Source organism: Panicum virgatum, chromosome 9N (genome assembly GCF_016808335.1).
Source record: "Panicum virgatum strain AP13 chromosome 9N, P.virgatum_v5, whole genome shotgun sequence".
Lineage (NCBI taxonomy): Eukaryota > Viridiplantae > Streptophyta > Magnoliopsida > Poales > Poaceae > Panicum > Panicum virgatum.
The window spans coordinates 66,784,640-66,802,801 of NC_053153.1; the positions used below are offsets into that span (position 1 = coordinate 66,784,640).

An 18,162-nucleotide genomic window follows, 5' to 3' on the forward strand; every position below is an offset into this window, starting at 1 on the left:
AGGCCCCGTGTGAGTTGTTGAACATTATGTATCTAAACAACCACAACAGGTATGCCTCAAGGGATCGAGTGACGGTATCCTCATCAGCATCATGTGTCAAATTGTCGGGCTGCATAGAAAAGATGAACATTTATAAGTAGGGGTATAAAACTGTAAAATTTGAAATCGAAAATATATTTATGTAATTTTTTTTTTGAAAATGTAAAAATAAAAAAGACGCCTGGATCACTGACTCGGGTGATGTGGGCCGTGTAGGCCGTGGCTGCTGGATTGGACCAGACGCGTGACGCTCGTGGGTCGTCGTCGAGGCCTCCAGAGGAATCTGTCGGTATGGGTCGTTTGCGTGCCATTTTTGGACGATGAGATGAGGCCTTGTTTTTGAATGCAGGATTCCAGGCCCGGATCCATGGTTTCCCAAATCATTACAAAAATGTATAGCATCCCTTTGATTAATTCTAAAGTCATTGGATGATTGCGAAAAAGCTTGTAGTCTAGTGGTTATAAGAGCCTCGGTATCATTTAAGGTCCTGGGTTCGACTCCTCTTGGGAGCGAATATTCTGTGATTTAACGGCATTGTGCATTCAGTGGTAGGCGACGTTCCCGTCGACAGCTTGTTGACTCGGTCTTCGAAGATACTCATAGGGGTACGGTTTGCCTACGTGTGTTCATAGGGGTGTGAGTGTCTGAGTTGTACCGTGTAATCTCAAAAAAGTCAAAAAAAATCATTAGATGATTTTTGCAACAGCTTGGTGATGTTTTATCGAAACATGTTACAAATACGAACACTCACATACTCACACCATCATATGTATACTCATCTATACTATAAAGATCGAAAACAATTGAAAACATTTCTCACCTAAATTAGGTCCACCATACCCCTCACACTGGACCCACCTGTCAGGTCCGAGGGAGGTGGGAGGAAGTGGAAACCCATAAAAATGGCATGTTAAAGAATGTTTCTGTCCAAAACTTAGGCCCTATTTGGCTCGCCGGTAAAACTTAGGATAGGAATAGGAAGGAGCCGGCACAGGAATAGGAAGACACCCGTTTCCTTTCCTCTTCCTTTTCTTTCCTCGTGCCTCCGCCGCCGGGCACTCGTTTCCTTCCCCAGGCGCGGAACATGAAGTCGCCGTTGATTTTTTCGTTTCCTGCGTGTACAGTGAGAGCCAATCCTTTCCCTCTGCGATTCCTCCGGAACGTTTGCTGCCCTCCCAAAGGGATGATGACGTCAGCTCGTTCCTGTCCTGAGGAAATTTTCCTTCGCTCTCCCTGCGGTTCACCCACCAACCAAAGGACCCCTTAATCTTTTTCTCACCCGCCTCGATCCTGGAGCCGGATTCAGTACCTTTGCTCAATGAAGGCACGTTGCAACTTTCCCTCCATCTCCAGCGTCCATTTTCAATCCAACGCCTCTATCCTTTCCCAGCAAAAGGGCCCAGCGGTCAGGGAGCATTCCTGACATTCATCTTCTTCCTCGCGTCGCTTCAACAAGCAGGTGGGATCCCGTTCCCCAATCTGCACGTGATCTGTACTGTTCCTCACGTCACTCCAGCAAGCAGCTAAGCTGCGCTTGACCCTGTACACCGTTCCTCCTGTTCCTTGCATCGCTCCAGCGAGCAGCTAAGCTATCGAGGCAAATGGCATCCACCATTTCATCCACGAGCCGATCCAGATACTCCGTGAGGAGCGCCTCCTCGATGTCGGATCAGATGAGGGCATGAGGCAGTACAGTGTGGTGTGCGGCGTGAATGCTATCGGGCACAACACCCTGGATTATTAGCGAATCGGCTATGAAACTGGAAGGACGATGGCCGGAGCTCACCAGATTCGGGGCGGATGGCGGCAAGGGGCTGTGCGAGCACCACGGCAGTCCGCGAGGAACACCTCGTTTTCCTGCCGGGGCTGGGGTCCGCAGCGCGCGAGCAAGCGCTTTTTTTTTTGAACTCAGCACGCGCAGATTAGGGAAGAGTATTGCCTACTTGCTGGAGCGAGGAAGAAGATGAATGCGAGGAATGCTCCCAGACCGCTGAGCCCTTTTGCTTGGGAAAGGATGGAGGCGTTGGATTGAAAATAGACGCTCGAGATGGAGGGAAAGTTGCAACGTGCCTTCATTGAGCAAAGGTACAATCCGGCTCCCTCGATCTTACCCGCCCGCGTACCCGCTCCCCGCGCGCCACCGCCGCCTCCCCACCTCCCGCTTGCCGCACCACCGCCTCCTCGCTCGCCGCCCGCGCGCACGCCGTCGCCTCCTCGCTCGCCGCCGCCTCCATGGGTGGCGGCAGGGGTATGCCCCTGTATGCCTTGGCATACCCATGATTTGAGATCAAATATTAATATGTATACATATTTATACGTATCATGTATATTCAGCACATGAAGGAACAAAGTCTACTAGCTCATCAAGGGAGAAACTAGCCCAATAAACTTCAAATAAGTCTCATTTCATCCAAACACATAGACTTATAAGCCCCTCCATAAACCCATAAGCTCCTTTAAAGGATGCTTACGAGGTTTATTTCATGTGGGCCGCATCAAGAAAATAACATTTTTTAACATGTACCACTCCACACCCCTATTATTCCGCCTCTACAAGAGGCTTATGTGCTTGAAGTAACCATACAGGTCTAGACTCGAGTACTCGCATCTCGCAAGCGGCGAGTCGCATTGTATCACCCCTTTCCCCGCTCGCCTCAGCACCGCATCCTGGAGGCCTCATCGGCGCATCCCCAACTCGGCAATTGGCGCTCGACGGCTCTCACACTTGGTCACTCTAGCGATAGGCGGGCAGCCCATCACTTCGCGCGCTCGCCCCCATCGGCTATCGCTCGCGGGCTGCGATTACATTTGCTTAGTTATATTTATTCAGAGAGAATTCTTCAGTCAAGTGAAAGATGAGGATATTATCAATCTCTTCGAACAGAAGGGGTCGTATGATTATATTGTAGTAGCCTTTATTGTTTTATAATATTATTTAATTATTACTTATACTTTGGTTATTATTATGAATTTGTTGTGGCCATTATAACTTATCGTCCATTGTATTGCGTATTTGCTTTGAAATTTTTTTATATGTGGCATACCCAGTCGCAAATTCCTAGCTCCACCACTGGCCGCCTCCTCGCTCACCGCCCACGCGCACGCCCGCGCCGCCCGCGCGCACGCCACCTCCACTCATCCCGCTCGCCACGCGCCCCGCGCGCTTCCCCACCCTCACCGTCGCCCGAGCCTCGCGGCAGCCCCCGCGGCCTCCTCCCCTACTCCGTCGTCGCCCGCAAGCGCTCCCGCTGCGCCGAGTGAGAGGTACGGTCTCCCCGGTTTGGATTCTCGGAGGATGGTGCCGTCGGGGCAGCCCAACCCGATTGTGCTCTCCTCCGCCGCTACGGCCGCCGCCACAGCCTCCTCCGCCTCCCACCTTATCCGGCCTCCTCCGTCTCTCCTCCCGCTCGCCGCTCGCAGCTACCTCCCCCTCCTGCCTCGTCCGGTCTCCCGTCTGCTCGCATCGTCCAAGTGGGCCCTGAGCTAAGCCACCGTCTTGCAAGCTCACGGGACACCAAGCTACGCTGCCTACCATGCACCGCCGGCCAGCGTCCCTGCGCCATGGCTCACATTAGCACATCGCCCAGCAGCACCTGGACCAGGCCATCGCTGCAGCCGATTTAGGACCATCCGGGCATCCGTGGGCAACTGGGCATGGTAGGGTGCCATGGTTGGACACTACGTGCTCGCTGGATGTTCGATATAATGCCTGACTAAACCTGGCGTCCTTCGTTACATATATAATGCCTGAGCTAAACTTGGCGTCCTTCAACACACTGGTGCAGGGATGCATTGCACAGGGAGTTCAAGGATGCCACGGTCCTGAAGCTTTTGGTTGCCATGGATAAGGACACAAGGTGATGCATTACTAGCCTGTCCTCTTATGAATTCAGTTTCTAAGTCACCTGCTCCTTTGACATGGTTCCAAATCCCATGCTCCTGTGATCACGTTTGTGTATTATCTTCGTCCTATATTATTCTCATGCTCGATAACATATGTTCCAAAAATACTCTTCTTTTCTTGGTCCTTTCATCTGATTAATATATATTTTTTGCGAAATCTGATTAATATGTTAATATAACAGATATTAAGTTCATATGCTCTGAGGTAGTTATTTGTCCAAATTTGTCGAGGCTTTGTTCCATTAATTAGAATAAATTATGCTTTATGCAATATCATAACTTTGTTGCGGAACTTATTTGTTTGCTCACTTATTCTGAAAGAAGCCACTGATTTCTATTGGCATGTCCTCGTGAAAACATTAAGCTAATATAAATGTTTATGCTTGTAGCAACACACGTACAACAGTTTCTAAATTTTTATCTATCAGATCTTAATTTGATGGTTAATAATGCTTTCTGGTATCACGCAATATACCTTGGATGCACTGGTTTTTGATGATGTTGGTGTTAAATCATTCCATTTGCTGTCCGACACAGCAAGAGATTTGGAGCAAACTTAATTTTTTTTATGTTTGTTCAATATTGTAGCTCGTTAATTTGTTGTTAAATACCTACCATTAGTCGTAGAATTTACTTGTCATGCCCACGTGCTGATATAGAGATGGAGAGTCTACAGGGAGTCAGGGTCAGGGATGGAAGGCCCTGGGAGAAAGGAGGGAGGTAGGGTCTGCTGCTCTATGCCATAGTGCTATGTGGCTTTCACAAGAGCTATTCATTTATTTTTCGAGTCTTGACAATTTTCAGGTGATATAGCAAAATACCAATGAAACATTTGTATAGGCAGTGATCACTGTTTAGTTTTGTAACTGAAATTTGTTATCCTGTAGATACATATCTGTAAATATACACTAGCAATTAATTATTGATTTCATAACTTGTTTATGATCAAGATATTTAATTTTATCCATATATAGTATTCTATTTGTTTCTAGGATGGTTGTATATTTACCTTTCCGTGTCACGCATACATCTTTGCTATAAATATATATTTTTATTATTTTTCTATTAATATATAATCCAAATACACCTTTGCTAAAAAGTAAAACTGATTATTTATAAAATTTGTTTCCAACGCAGAACACGTGCGTGCCGCACGTGCCACTCTACTAGTTAATATAAATAAACGATACATACACATCCCAACCTCTATAAACATATTCGAGAGACTGGACTAGCAGATCTCAAAATTAAGAAAATTCTATGAAGCCGCAGCTGTTGGCGGGCATGTTGCCTACTACTGAAAGAAAAAAGTCGGGGTAAACACCTTGGTTATCTGTCCCTTTATCATTAGGTGTTTTTAAGACCAAATAGAGTTCCTTCGCTACACAACACATTTGAAAATATCTTTTTTTTTTCAAGCAAAGCTATATAAGCGTGTTCTGCTTGTCTGCTTTTAGCTTATTTCGACTTATTCTCTCTCACATAACACTATTGAAATAGCCGAAATCAACTGGCTTATTACTAGCCAAAATCAGCTATGAATTTTGTATGCAATAACAACATTAGTGTGGGTGGTGGAATCGTGGATGCAGGACTTCAACCGCCGAGGTTCAGCTCATGGTGTCCAATCTATGTAGATGTTTTTGGGTCAATGGTTGATCTCCACATATAAATGTGCTTCTCTTGCGGAACTAAATTCTACATACCTGACATTAAAAGTATCAAAGTTTTGACTTATTGAATTAAACAGATGTAGTCGTCTTTGTCCTCTCCCTATTATCTTTTTTCCCTTCAGAATTTGATCATGTGACCTGCTAAGTGTCTTAGTTGACGTTTAATCGAGACAAAGCGTTAATACAACCTTCACACCCCGTCAACACACCTAGTTAAGTTTCCCTCCTTCCCTCCCTCCCCCACCCCACTCTCTCTCAAAAATCCTTTCAAATTTTCAAAATGCAAACATAATCAATGAAGCTGCGAGAATTGTGACAAGTTCATTAGTTGTACTTGTTCTCACGATCTTTGAGGTGTTCGCTCACAAAGTAATACTTCATATTTTTAAATCATAGGTTATTTTATTTTTTCTAGATATATAGTTTCTAATAAGGTGAATCAACCTATAATTTGGAATGAACATTGTCGCGGGCTTTTTAGGGTACCCAAGGGTGGCGGATTGCACCCGCCTAATCTCCGAGGGGGAGTACTCGGGAAAGCGCTAAGCGATTAGGCCGATAACTTGGGGGCAAGAACGCAAGAACACTCGGGTTTAGAGTGGTTCGGGCCGCCGGAGCGTAATACCCTACATCCACTGTGTGATGTATTACTCTTAGTATGAATGAGTCTATCCTCTGCCCCCGGGCTTGAGTCCTTCTCTAGCGAGCGCCCCGCTTTTATAGAGCAAGAGGATGCGTACACAGGCGTTGGACCCCGACATGTGGGCCCAACAATGATGTATATTAAACTAATGGTGCTACAGTGATGGAGAATCTCTTGCCGGATATGCTTCTCCGTCCTGTAGACTCTCTGAGGGGGTCTTCTCCTTTCCCATCAGTGAGGCGCCCATTGAGGCAGTGTAGGTTGCGGCGTAGACTGTTGGGTCTACCGCGTAGCCGTTATGATACTCCGTCGCCGAGTTGTCGTGTCTAACTGGCGTAGCAGACTGACGCGCGTGGCACAAGTGGCGCCAGCGGCTGTACTGTGCTCTTGGTAACGCGCGACCAACAGTACAGACTGGCAAAAGTCTCATCGGGCTTTGCTGCGACAGAGCACTTCTGAACAACCCGCATTGAATGCGGTAGGTGGGCAAGTCTTCCAGAGGAAGCTTGGCAGCCGCGCGCGTACCTGCGCCTGCGGACACGTGGTGGCTCCGAACCCCCCTAGGCGGGGTGTCTGTTCCCTCCCTGCTGAGGGGTCCGGATAGCATATGGAGTCCGGAGCCGGCAGGGGTCCGGGACTCCCTGGGAGGTCTGGGGGCCCCAGCCGTTTTGGCTGAGGGCTACCTCCTCCGGGCTACGTGGCGTCACCGGACCCTCCCCAAGCGGGGAGCGGGTCCGGGGCCGTCCTGCCGGGAGAGCAGGGCCCAGGACCACAGGGATCCGGCTGCTCAGCCATCAGGGCGTAGTTAAGAATAACTACGAGACTTTTGCCTAGACACAGGAAGAGGGGGTACCACAGTCCTGGGGTACCGACAGTGGTCCCCGGGCCCACCTCGGGAGAGGTACGAACCCGTGGGTGGGACCACCACCATGATGTGTTTCCACGCAACTTGGCTGTGTCGGTATGCTCATGTCGAGAGCGGGTGCTCCGGACCCCTTTAAGGCCGTAGCGCTTGTTGCCAGGTTCAGGTACTAGAGTGCGCTCTCCGTAGAGCGGCGAAGGTGCAGGCTTAGGGTACGGAACCGAGCTAAGCGGCTGCACGGACCTTGATCTGCCCAGGGAGCAAGCACTACTTCACCGGACCTGGCTCTAGGCGACCGTGGCGAGCGGTCTCCGCCGGAGCGGGCCACCGGAGTGGACTTGGAGCGACCGTGGCGAGCGGTCTCCGCCGGAGCGGGCCACCGGAGTGGACTTGGAGCGACCGTGGCGAGCGGTCTCCGCTGGAGCGGGCCACCGGAGTGGACTTGGAGCGTTGTTGACGATCCCGTGAATTACGCCACCGGACCTTGCAGCAAGGTGTAGGAAACCAGGCCTTATACTAGAAGGGAGCCGGGACCTCTTCGGATAGCAGTCTCGGATACTAGGGGACTCATACAGGGCAGTGAAGTACGTAGGCTTAGTGTACATTACCAGGCTAATCTACGCAGAGCTTCCCTACCCCAGGATACGAGCACCACTTCTCCTGAGCAGGTCCCTAGAGGTCCGAACTGCACTCCAGCTAGAAGGGGTGTCCCTACCTGACCACAAGCCAACAACTCAAATTGGATTGTTAGCGATAAAAGAAAAGACTCCGGAAGGAAGAAAACATGCACGCTGAACGGCAAGTACTATCAGGTTAATGTAAAGATATGACTGAGAAAGTAAATCTCCTTCATTGCTTGATTCGTGGTGTACATCAGAGGTCGGGAGTACGAGGGAGGACCTCCACCGCTCTGGACCACTTGCTGGTGTCGCCTGTTTGTGCGATGAAGCCGGAGGTCGGGTTTACAAGGGCGGACCTTTACTGCTCTGGACCACACGTAGGCACCGAATCATTACAAAGGAGAAACACACTTAATCCTATCTAGTGATAACCTACAGTCGCTGCCATTCGTAAGGCATGCACTTCCCAGCCGAAGTGGAACAGCCACCTTGGGGGGTTCTTCATGATCGTCGGAGGCGAAGGCGTCCTGGGTGTGCTTGCACAGCATCATCCAGCATCACATCGGGAGCTCGTAGGGCTCTTCCCAGCACAAGAATTGTCCCATGTTCAGATAGCATGAGGACAAATTCTTTGGCTTTGAATGGGAGTGGCCCAACCGTCTCCGTTTGTCGCCGGAAGCCAGCCCGATGACCGCTCGTCATGAGCTGGGTGCTCGTTTGGATGAGCACGAAGCGTGGAGAAGGGCGGCCGTTCGCCGACTTGACCTTGGTGCTGGTTCAGGGGCCCCGTGCCTTGCGGTGGGGGATGACGCCTGTCTGCAGCAGCTCCAAGGGAGGCTTGCGCCAGGCGAGGGAGAAGGCGACAGACATCCTTCCGGCTCCAGGCTCCATCTTGAGAGGAAACCTCGAGCCGACGCAGTGCCACCGCAGGAGACCCCGGGTGGTTGCTTGAGAGAAAACCGTGAGCCGACGCTACGGTGTCGCAGGGTGATGTGAAGCAGGCGTCGCCCCCGCGCGCCACCGCGCCGGCTCTGAGGTGTCGCAGTGGTGACGCATAGCAGGCGCCGCTGCCGTGCGCCACTGCACCGAGGGCATTGCTGCCTCGGTGTCAGGGCATGCGGCGTAGGTGACGCCGCGCTACCCTTCATCTTCTCTTCTTCGTTGCAGAGGATAAGCTCAACCTCAGAAGCAGGATATGAGCGAAGATCCGGCCAACGCTTGCGCTCCCCATGGATAGCGCCAAATGTCGCGGGTTTTTTAGGGTACCCACAGCCGGGTGGCGGAATGCACCCGCCTAATCCCCGAGGGGGAGTACTCGGGAAAGCGCTAAGCGATTAAGCCGATCTAGCTTGGGGGCAAGAACACAAGAACACTCGGGTTTAGAGTGGTTCGGGCCGCCGGAGCGTAATACCCTACATCCACTGTGTGATGTATTACTCTTAGTACGAATGAGTCTATCCTCTACCCCCGGGCTTGAGTCCTTCTCTAGCGAGCGCCCCCCTTTTATAGAGCAAGGAGGATGCGTACACAGGCGTTGGACTCCGACAGGTGAGCCCAACAATGATGTATATTAAACTAATGGTGCTACAGTGATGGAGAATCTCTTGCCGGATATGCTTCTCCGTCCTGTAGACTCTCTGAGGGGGTCTTCTCCTTTCCCATCGGTGAGGCGCCCGTTGAGGCAGTGTAGGTTGCGGCGTAGACTGTTGGGTCTACCGCGTAGCCGTTATGATACTCCGTCGCCGAGTTGTCGTGTCTAACTGGCATAGCAGACTGACGCGCGTGGCACCAGCGGCTGTACTGTGCTCCTTGGTAACGCGCGACCAACAGTACAGACTGGCAAAAGTCTCCTCGGGCTTTGCTGCGGCAGAGCACTTCTGAACCACCTGCATTGAATGCGGTAGGTGGGTAAGTCTTCCAGAGGAAGATTGGCAGCCGCGCGCGTACCTGCGCCTGCGGACACGTGGCGGCTCCGGACCCCCCTAGGCGGGGTGTCTGTTCCCTCCCTGCTGAGGGGTCCGGATAGCATATGGGGTCCGGAGCCGGCAGGGGTCCGGGACTCCCTGGGAGGTCCGGGGGCCCCAGCCGTTTTGGCTGAGGGCTATCTCCTCCGGGCTACGTGGCGTCACCGGACCCTCCCCAAGCGGGGAGCGGGTCCGGGGCCGTCCTGCCGGGAGAGCAGGGCCCAGGACCACAGGGGTCCGGCTAAGAATAACTACGAGACTTTTGCCTAGACACAGCAAGAAGGGGTACCCCAGTCCTAGGGTACCGACATACATATTATATCTTTTGTCCTTGGACATTCTTGAGAACTTGTCAAGAACCACCGTACTAAAAGGTCAGTATGGACTTTGTTTACCATGAGATGGATTCACTACTTGTTTACTAATCCGTACGAACGCTGAAGTTTTGTAGCCTGAATTTGTCAAACACTGCAGTAGATTAAAATCCTAAACTTTTCTGGAATTGGTGGCTTGAGAGGAATCGTATGAGAGAAAGACAGAGGAGAATGGAGCCAGTTCACTTGGCTTGTATTGTCAGGAAAACCTCTGATAAAATTCTGGCAATAGGAAGCTAGCGGCCTGTTTCAGCAGCAAGAAGAATGAAAAGATAGTGAGGCAACTGAAGATGTGCTAAAAATAAATTGCGGTGGGCATACAGGAGTGCGACCTTGACTGGTGGCTGGGGTTTCGTGATCCGAGATTGTGACGGGCAAGTGATCAAGGCTGGTGCTGGCCAGTGTTCACATTTGCTGGAAGCTTTACACGCCGAACTGCTAGCTTGCTTGGCTTGTGTCCGGGCGGCAGGTGAGTTGGGAATAATCAAGGTGTGATTCTATGGTATCGCAAAAAAAAAGGTGTGATTCTATGGTGGTATCTTTTTGCCATAGCGAATGTAATAGAGCTGCGCACACTGTGGCGGCACTTGGATTTAGGCCGTGGTCAGATGAAACACAAAACCTTTTTCGATGTAATCTTGCTAATTTGAAGTACTAAATGAAGTCTATTTACAATTTTTTTTTACAGATGGGTTGTAAATCACGAGACGAATCTAATGATACTAATTAATTCATAATTAGCGGATGGTTACTGTAGCATCACTTTTGAAAATCATGGATTAAGTAGGCTCATTAGATTCGTCTCGCGATTTACAACCCATTCATGAAAAAAAGTTTTGTAAATAGACTTTATTTAGTACTTCATGCATGTATCCAAACATTCAGTGTGATTTTTTTTTGTGTTTACGGGTTTACCGATTGTGATATAAACAACAGAGCCTTAAATGTCCTCAAGATACAGTTCTATCTTGGGATGGCGTGCCGATTGCCATCAAGGACTATGTGACCAGTGCGTCTCTAGTTTAATGGAATGCAAAGATCCTTGAATAAAATAAAATAAAATAAAATAGAAAGGGAAAAGTCCTATTTTCAACCCTAAACTATCCCGAGAGTCCGATTTTCAACCTCGAACTCCAAAACCAGACATAATGCATCCTTGAACTAACGAAACCGGACAAATTTCCCCCTGAGCCGAATCCACCGCGGTTTTTGCCTCGTCACCCGTCCGACGTGGACTTCGTCGCCCAGTCAGCCACTTCAATGGGCTCCTTAACCCCGCGCGGCCCACTCAGAATTTGCCCACCCGCTCCAGAACCCTAACCCTAGAGGCGGCGGCGACCACCACGGCGGCGGCGCCCTCGGCGGCGAGCACGGGGCGACGGCGGCCTTGATGGCGACATCCAGGAGCTCGAGGAACTCAAGCACCTCCTCCCGAGCATGGAGCGGCTACAACATCGAGGATTACTCCTCGCCCATCCCTTACCGCGAGCGACCTCTGGAGTATGAGCCGGCGGTGAACTGCAAGTGCGGAGCCAAGGCGGCAAGGTGGATTTCATGGAGTGACGAGAATCCAGGACGAAGGTACCTAAAGTGCTTCTTTGCACGGGTGAGTTGATATACCAGTAGTTTCAGTGTGTATTTGTAGTTGTTTTGCATCAATTTGTTATGTGATTTTAGGCTGGTGGATGTGATTTCTGGAGGTGGTATGAGAACAACATGACGACTCCATTCATAGCCCAGCTGCTCAGAGATTTGCGCGATGCTGTCAGGTCACTGAAGAAGGAGAAGAAGGAGATGGAAGAAGGGTTTGCGACTGCTCAGAATGCTGCTGAGAATGCTCTGCAGGGTCAATATGAACAGATTGGCCATCTGAACAGGCTGCTAGCTGAAAAAAAAGCTGCAAATGCTGAACTGAAGACAACCGTGGAAATGTTACAGAAGGAGAGAGTTGTGCTTAGGCTTGTAATTGGTGTTTGCATTGCTGTCGTGGTAGCTCTAATCTGTAGGAAGTGATTGCTATGTAATGTCTGTGTCGACTCTATGTAATGTAGTGGAGTAATGGTATGCAAGGCATTGTTCAAAGTAATAAAGTTCAGAGATAACATAAGTAAGCCAACAGTCTTGGCAGTACATCAAATTCACACACAACACAAATAAGCCAACAGTCTTGGCATTACATGAAGTTCACACATAACACAAATAAGGCAGCAGTCTTGGCATTACATGAAGTTCACACATAACACAAATAAGCCAGCAGTTTTGGCATTGCATAAAGTTCATACAGAACTAAGTTGAGACACATAAATAAGCTTGCACTCTTGCATTACTTAGTACCAGCAGAAGGTAGCATCAAATATTCACTGAACTTGGCAGGTTTTGTTGTCTTTCTCCTCCCTGATGGTTCCTGGGCTTTGGCCTTAGTAAATGCTGATCCTGAGGATACATTAACAGTTACACTGGAGCTGGCTTGAGATAGGGGAACTTGTGCATGGAGCTTGATAGAAGCATCACCACCTCTTGCTGTGGACACCTTGGCCATGGCTGATGTCTTAGTAACATCTACCTTTGCCTTCTGATGCAAGACAACAATTTTTAAGTAAACTGGCTGAAATAAAATGTTAAGTGAAATAAATTGTTAAGTAAATAAACAATTTTCATACCTTTGATTTTGATGGAGCCTTACTCCTTTTCCTTTTGCTTGTACCACCTGCTGCACTAGAAGAGCTGTACTTGGTACTTGACATGATGAGCTTGGCACTTGGACCTGATGCTGGAGCTGCACCTGAAGCTGCTGGTCCTGATGCTGAAGCTGCTGGTCCTGAAGCTGATGGTGGACCATTTCTCTTACTACAAGTTGCTCTGTTGTGGCCAACACCTTTGCAAGTCCTGCATCTTATGACTGTCCCAGCCTTGCACATTCTTGTACTCTTTGGTTTTTCAGTTGAGTCCCTTCTCCTTTCTTTCTTTGGCCTTCCTGGCATCCTGACATATGGTGGAGCTATAGGCTTCGGTTTATCTGAGATGGGCCAGCTATGCATTCCCTCTAATGGTTAAAGGTAGTGACTGTATGTTTTCTTGAACTCTGATACTGAATAGCATGATGCAATGTATTCTTCAAGTGAATTTGTCCTAAAATAGATGCAACTGATTGCATGAGGACATGGGAGACCTGATAATTGCCAGTACCTACAAGAACAGGTTTTCTCCAACAGATTCATTGTGAATCTGTGGTCCCAGTGCACCACTTCAAAGCACTCAGCACCATTGCAAACTGCATGACAAAATCCAGACTGAGTGATATATGCATTGACTTTCTTCAAGATGTTGGGACAGATCATAGTACCCCACCTTTCCACCTTGGTACTATTTTCTTGGATCCTAACCATTACCTTCCTCCTTATGGTCTCAAGCATGGTAATAATTGGAAAGAACCTGGCTTCCACAATCCATTTGTTGAAAGACTCACATAAATTATTATCCACAGAGTCACAGTTGGACCCTATTTTGAACCATGCCCTGCTCCAGTGACTTGGGTCTGTATTAAGTACTGCTTGTGCTCCCTCTCTAGTTGCCTGTGCAAGTTTTGCCCTAGCCAAGTTGAACAGCATTGGGCATGGGGCCTTGGCACATCTCCACCATTTCTTCTGCCACTCCTTCTTTTTAAACTTTTTCTTCCAGTTGGCATATATGTGTCTAGCACAGTTTCTATGCTCAGCATTTGGTGCCCATTTCTCAACAGCATTTAGAATGCCCTTCTGTTGATCACTGATGAAAACCCATCCATCTCCTGAACCAACATGTATATCTCTAAATAATATGTCACAGAACCAATCCCATGTGTCATTGTTCTCTTTCTCAACCACTGCCCAAGCAAGGGGATACATGTAGTTGTTGGCATCCCTGCCCACAGCACAAAGAAGTTCACCAGTTGTTGATCCTTTGAAGAAACATTCATCCAGACCAACAACTCTCCTACAGCCATTAACAAATCCTCTTTTGCATGCATCAAGACATATATACATCCTATTGAATATGCAGGAAACCTCATCAGTTAACTGAACTATAACTGTGCTCCCCGGGTTACTCCTAAGCAGCTCAAGTTGGTAGTCAAACAACCTCTGATATTGCCCCTTTGTGGCATCGAACAACTTCTGCATAACCATTCCTTTGGCCCTCTTCAATTTTGGTATAGTCACATCTGCAAACATTTCTTTCTGCACAGTACTCTTCATACTATCAAGCCTCCAACTTGGGTTAGCCATGATCATCTTCTCATACTTTTCTGCTATTCTTCTTGCAGTTACCAGACGGTTGTCCCTTCTAGGTGGGCAGGTGTGCTCATTTTTTAAGGTTGCTATCTGCCAGCTATTAGTGTTTGAGTGTGTTGACAACAAACAATGCCAACTGCATGTGGGCCAATCACACTTTACCCTAACCCTGTCACCTTCATCTTTGACAAACTTAATCACCTTCCTCTCAGCTAACCCATATTTGATTATGGCTTTCTTGAATTGTTTCTTGCCATTGAACTTCATCCCCAAAGCAAATTTAGGTACTGCATCCTTTTTGCTAAACCTTTGGTACTGGCTAGCTCTTCTTTCCCCCTCATCATCAAATGACTCATTCTCATCATCACTACTATCAGCATAAGGAGTGACATGACCATCATCTTCTATCACACTGCAGTCACCAACTTGAGTCTTGGGTCCATCAACAAACAGATCATCTAACTGTGCAGCTCTACCTGATCTAACCTTCTTCTTGAACACCTTAAAATTCCTGAGAATCTCTTTGGCCTCATCATCCTCACCTGATGTGCAGCTATCTCCAGGCAAGTACTCACTGTCAGAGCTAGACTTGTCACCAATCATAGGTCCACTATCACAAACTTTTGCCTTACCCTTGCTAGGGCTATAAAACTCCTTGACAAACTGAATCTGCTTATCAATTTTCTCTCTGCTTTCAGTATTTAATCGCTTCACAGCTGCTGAACCAGCTCCCATGTCAACATCTTCAGGCACTGCCTCTTCCTCCATGCTGCCTTCTTCTTCTGAGCCTGTATCACAGCCTAACTCAGCTTCATATTCACTATCTTCTTCTGAGCCTGATTCAGATTTATCATGTGTAGCTGGGGCCTCAACAAATACATCTGCAACGCAACATTCTTCTGTGCTATTTGCCATCTCAATGCAAGTATTGTCATCCACAATAGCTCGCAGACCAGACTTAAGCTCCTTCCCAGGTACAAGCCAGTGCAAAAGGGTTCCATCGAGTACTACACAATGATCTTTCAAATGACCTACAAGCTCTGGAAGTGAAACTTTATCTCGATCTATGTATGCCATTGCAACATTTCCACCACAATACTGCAGATCAGACCCAGACTTTATGAACTCCCCGTTGAAATGAAACCTAACTGGGAGAGTTCCGAACACATCCATGTCGCTGCTGTGCACAGGAGAAGCAAAAACCCATAAAAACCGGCAATCCCGACCTTGTATAACTCTAATCCCTAAGATCTAGCCCATCTCCTACACTGGAATCGGTTTGCAGCACTCACCGGTTTGGTGCAGCCCTCAGATCTCGAGCAGCATCACCAGCCAATCGCGGATTCGATGAAGATCAGGGCCGCCGTCGCCGTGCTCGCCGCCGGAGGCGCCGCCGCCGTGGTGGTCGCCGCCGCCTCTAGGGTTAAGGTTCTGGAGCGGGTGGGGAAATGAGTGGGGAGGGACCACAGTGGCCGCGCAGAGACAAAAGCCCATTGAAGTGGCTGACTGGGCGACGAAATCCACGTCGGACGGGTGACGAGGCAAAAACCGCGGTGGATTCGGCTCAGGGGGGAAATTTGTCCGGTTTCGCTAGTTCAAGGATGCATTATGTCTGGTTTTGGAGTTCGAGGTTGAAAATCGGACTCTCGGGATAGTTTAGGGTTGAAAATAGGACTTTTCCCAAATAGAAACCCTAAAGTTTCCTGATCGCTCGTATTATATTGCTGAATGACAAAAGAGTGATCCATTAGTCCACGAGATTACCCACGGCCGTATTAAAGAAAACCCAGCTACTAAAGAGAATCCAATGTCCTGACAAAACACTGACCAACATGATTAAACAGGCGTGGCATCATCTAGGGCGCACCAAACCTGGAGCGACCGGCAACTAATTAACTACTGCCCTAGTCCTAGGTTGCATCAACGACGTCTTAATCTAACGGATGGACGAATAAACTATGCCAATTTCCAATACTGCTACGAGAAGATTCTATCAAGAGCACCAGGAATTTCAACTCTACCAGTAATCTAATAACGGATGAGCTCACGGTCTTCTCTTTCTCTGATTTTGTTTGGAGATCGAAATCGAATGCTTCTCATTTCTCAATACTCTCCTTCATGCTCCCAAGTTCCACTTTCCATAGAAGACGTTGCCTTTTGTGTCGAGCACAGCTCTGGGGGCGCACTCATCAACGTTCAAAACGCAAGTCCCTGTCGCCGTGTCGCGTCGCGCCCGTCACGAGCTCGCAACTCGCAATTGCGTGGCGTGGGCACCGGGCAAAGCCCCGAGGGTCTCCGCACTCGTCACTCTCTAAATTCACCCACTAAAAAAATATTTCTATCTGTTCATCAAGATTCTCCTCTCTATATTCAGTTTCTCCGCATTCATTCACTCTCTAAATTTCTACTCTATACTAACTACCACGAGTGGGGCCCACGTGTCATAATTATTTTTCCTTTTTTACCACCCCTCCCTCCCCACTCTCTCTCCCACCGCGGCCCCTCTCTCTCTCCCTCCGCCACCGCGCCCCTCCTCCCCCGACCACCACCGCCGGCCACCTCTTCCGGCCTCTGCCGCCGTCCACCTCCTTCTCCGGCGGCGGGCCTCGCGACGCAGCGGCGAGATCCGGGCGCGGAGGCCGAGGCCCGCGCGGCCGGTGCCCGAGCGGGCCCGTGCTCCGCCCCTGCCCCCCGTGGCCATGGCGGCGGCGCTCCCCGACTGCCGGCGCCGGCCTCAGGGCGGGACGGCGCTCCCCGACTGCCTTCCTCCCTTCCTCCCTCCGTCGCGGTGCACGCGTGGCGCTCGCGGCCGCCGCGTCGGCTTCATGTCGCGCGAGCAGGGCTCACCCGCGTCGGCGACCCACGCGGCGCGGCGGCTCGGCAATGGCGCGGCGCGGCGGGGCGGCCTCCGCCGGCACCCCTCCTACCTCCCTCCCTCCTCCCACGCCGGCCGAGCGCACCGCGGCGGCCATGGCGAGGCGCCGCAGCGTTCGCCCCCCTCCCTCCCTATCCGGCGGTGCAGGGGCGGGGGGAGGAACGCGCGGCGAGGCCCGCGCCGGCGAATCGAATGGTGCCGCCCGCTCGGCCTCCGCTCCCTGGCGCGGGGCCGGCGGAGCTCGCCGCGGTCCCCGCTCGCCGCCGCGTCCCTGACTGCCGGCGCCGGCCTCAGGGCGGGACGGCGTGAGGTCGGCCACGGCGGGGACACGCGCGTGCCCCTCCTCCCTCCCTACCTCGACGCGCGGCGAGCCGGAGCTGGGCATGCACGGAGGGACAGGGCCGAGCGGCGCGAGGAGGCGACCTGTGCCCTCGAGCTCGGCGGCGGCGGCCATGGCACCCCTGCGCGCGGGGCGGGGCGCCGAGCAGGGTCGGCCAACGAGCACCCCTATGACCGGGGCGGGGCGCGGAGCAGGGGAGGCCGGCGAGCACCTCTGCGCGCTGCCCATTCCTCCCTCCGCGCCGCCATGGCCACCGGCGGCCCTCGCCAGGCGGGGCTCGGAGCAGGGACGCGCTGGTGACGGCGACGAGGCGGGGATGGTGGCCCTCCCGCGTGCGCCCATGACCGGCTTGGGGTGGCGGCCGTGCTCCTCCGACGTGGATCGTCGACGGGGACGGTGGCGGCTCCTTCCGGTCCGAGCCGCGGCGCGAAGGCAGGGTGGTTGGGCCGGACGGCGATAGCGCGCTGTCCGTACCCGTGCTGAAAGTTGCGAACAGGAGGAGCCGCGCTAACTTACCGCAGCATTTAGAGAATCCCGCTGCGGCAGTTCTCTCCAAACTCCAACTGTAAAATGCATAGACAGTGGGATAGAGATCCCAGT

The 18,162-nt window shown here is 50.7% G+C and overlaps 2 protein-coding genes across 2 annotated transcripts; one reads left to right on the forward strand and one right to left on the reverse strand.

Moving 5' to 3' along the window:
* The first annotated feature begins 11,157 nt into the window (after nt 1-11,157).
* Nucleotides 11,158-12,209, forward strand: LOC120693100. Its single transcript, XM_039976503.1, has 2 exons — nt 11,158-11,685; nt 11,757-12,209. Exons 1-2 carry the CDS (start codon nt 11,470-11,472, stop codon nt 12,090-12,092), a joined length of 552 nt encoding a protein of 183 aa, XP_039832437.1. The 5' UTR covers nt 11,158-11,469; the 3' UTR covers nt 12,093-12,209.
* A 193-nt stretch (nt 12,210-12,402) lies between these two features.
* On the reverse strand, nt 12,403-13,117 carry LOC120689281 (uncharacterized protein DDB_G0284671-like). Its single transcript, XM_039971587.1, has 2 exons — nt 12,740-13,117; nt 12,403-12,651 (listed from the first exon to the last, which is right to left on the reverse strand). Exons 1-2 carry the CDS (start codon nt 13,115-13,117, stop codon nt 12,403-12,405), a joined length of 627 nt encoding a protein of 208 aa, XP_039827521.1.
* Between the last annotated feature and the right edge of the window lie 5,045 nt (nt 13,118-18,162).

Excerpts from the sequence above, each read along its gene's own strand:
- LOC120693100 (XM_039976503.1), top strand. The coding sequence starts at position 11,470 with ATGGCGACATCCAGGAGCTCGAGGAACTCAAGCACCTCCTCCCGAGCA. Across the intron at positions 11,686-11,756 it reads TAAAGTGCTTCTTTGCACGG|GCTGGTGGATGTGATTTCTG; the intron begins GTGAGTTGATAT and ends ATGTGATTTTAG.
- LOC120689281 (XM_039971587.1), bottom strand. The coding sequence starts at position 13,117 with ATGCATAGCTGGCCCATCTCAGATAAACCGAAGCCTATAGCTCCACCA. Across the intron at positions 12,652-12,739 it reads AGGCTCCATCAAAATCAAAG|AAGGCAAAGGTAGATGTTAC; the intron begins GTATGAAAATTG and ends GTCTTGCATCAG.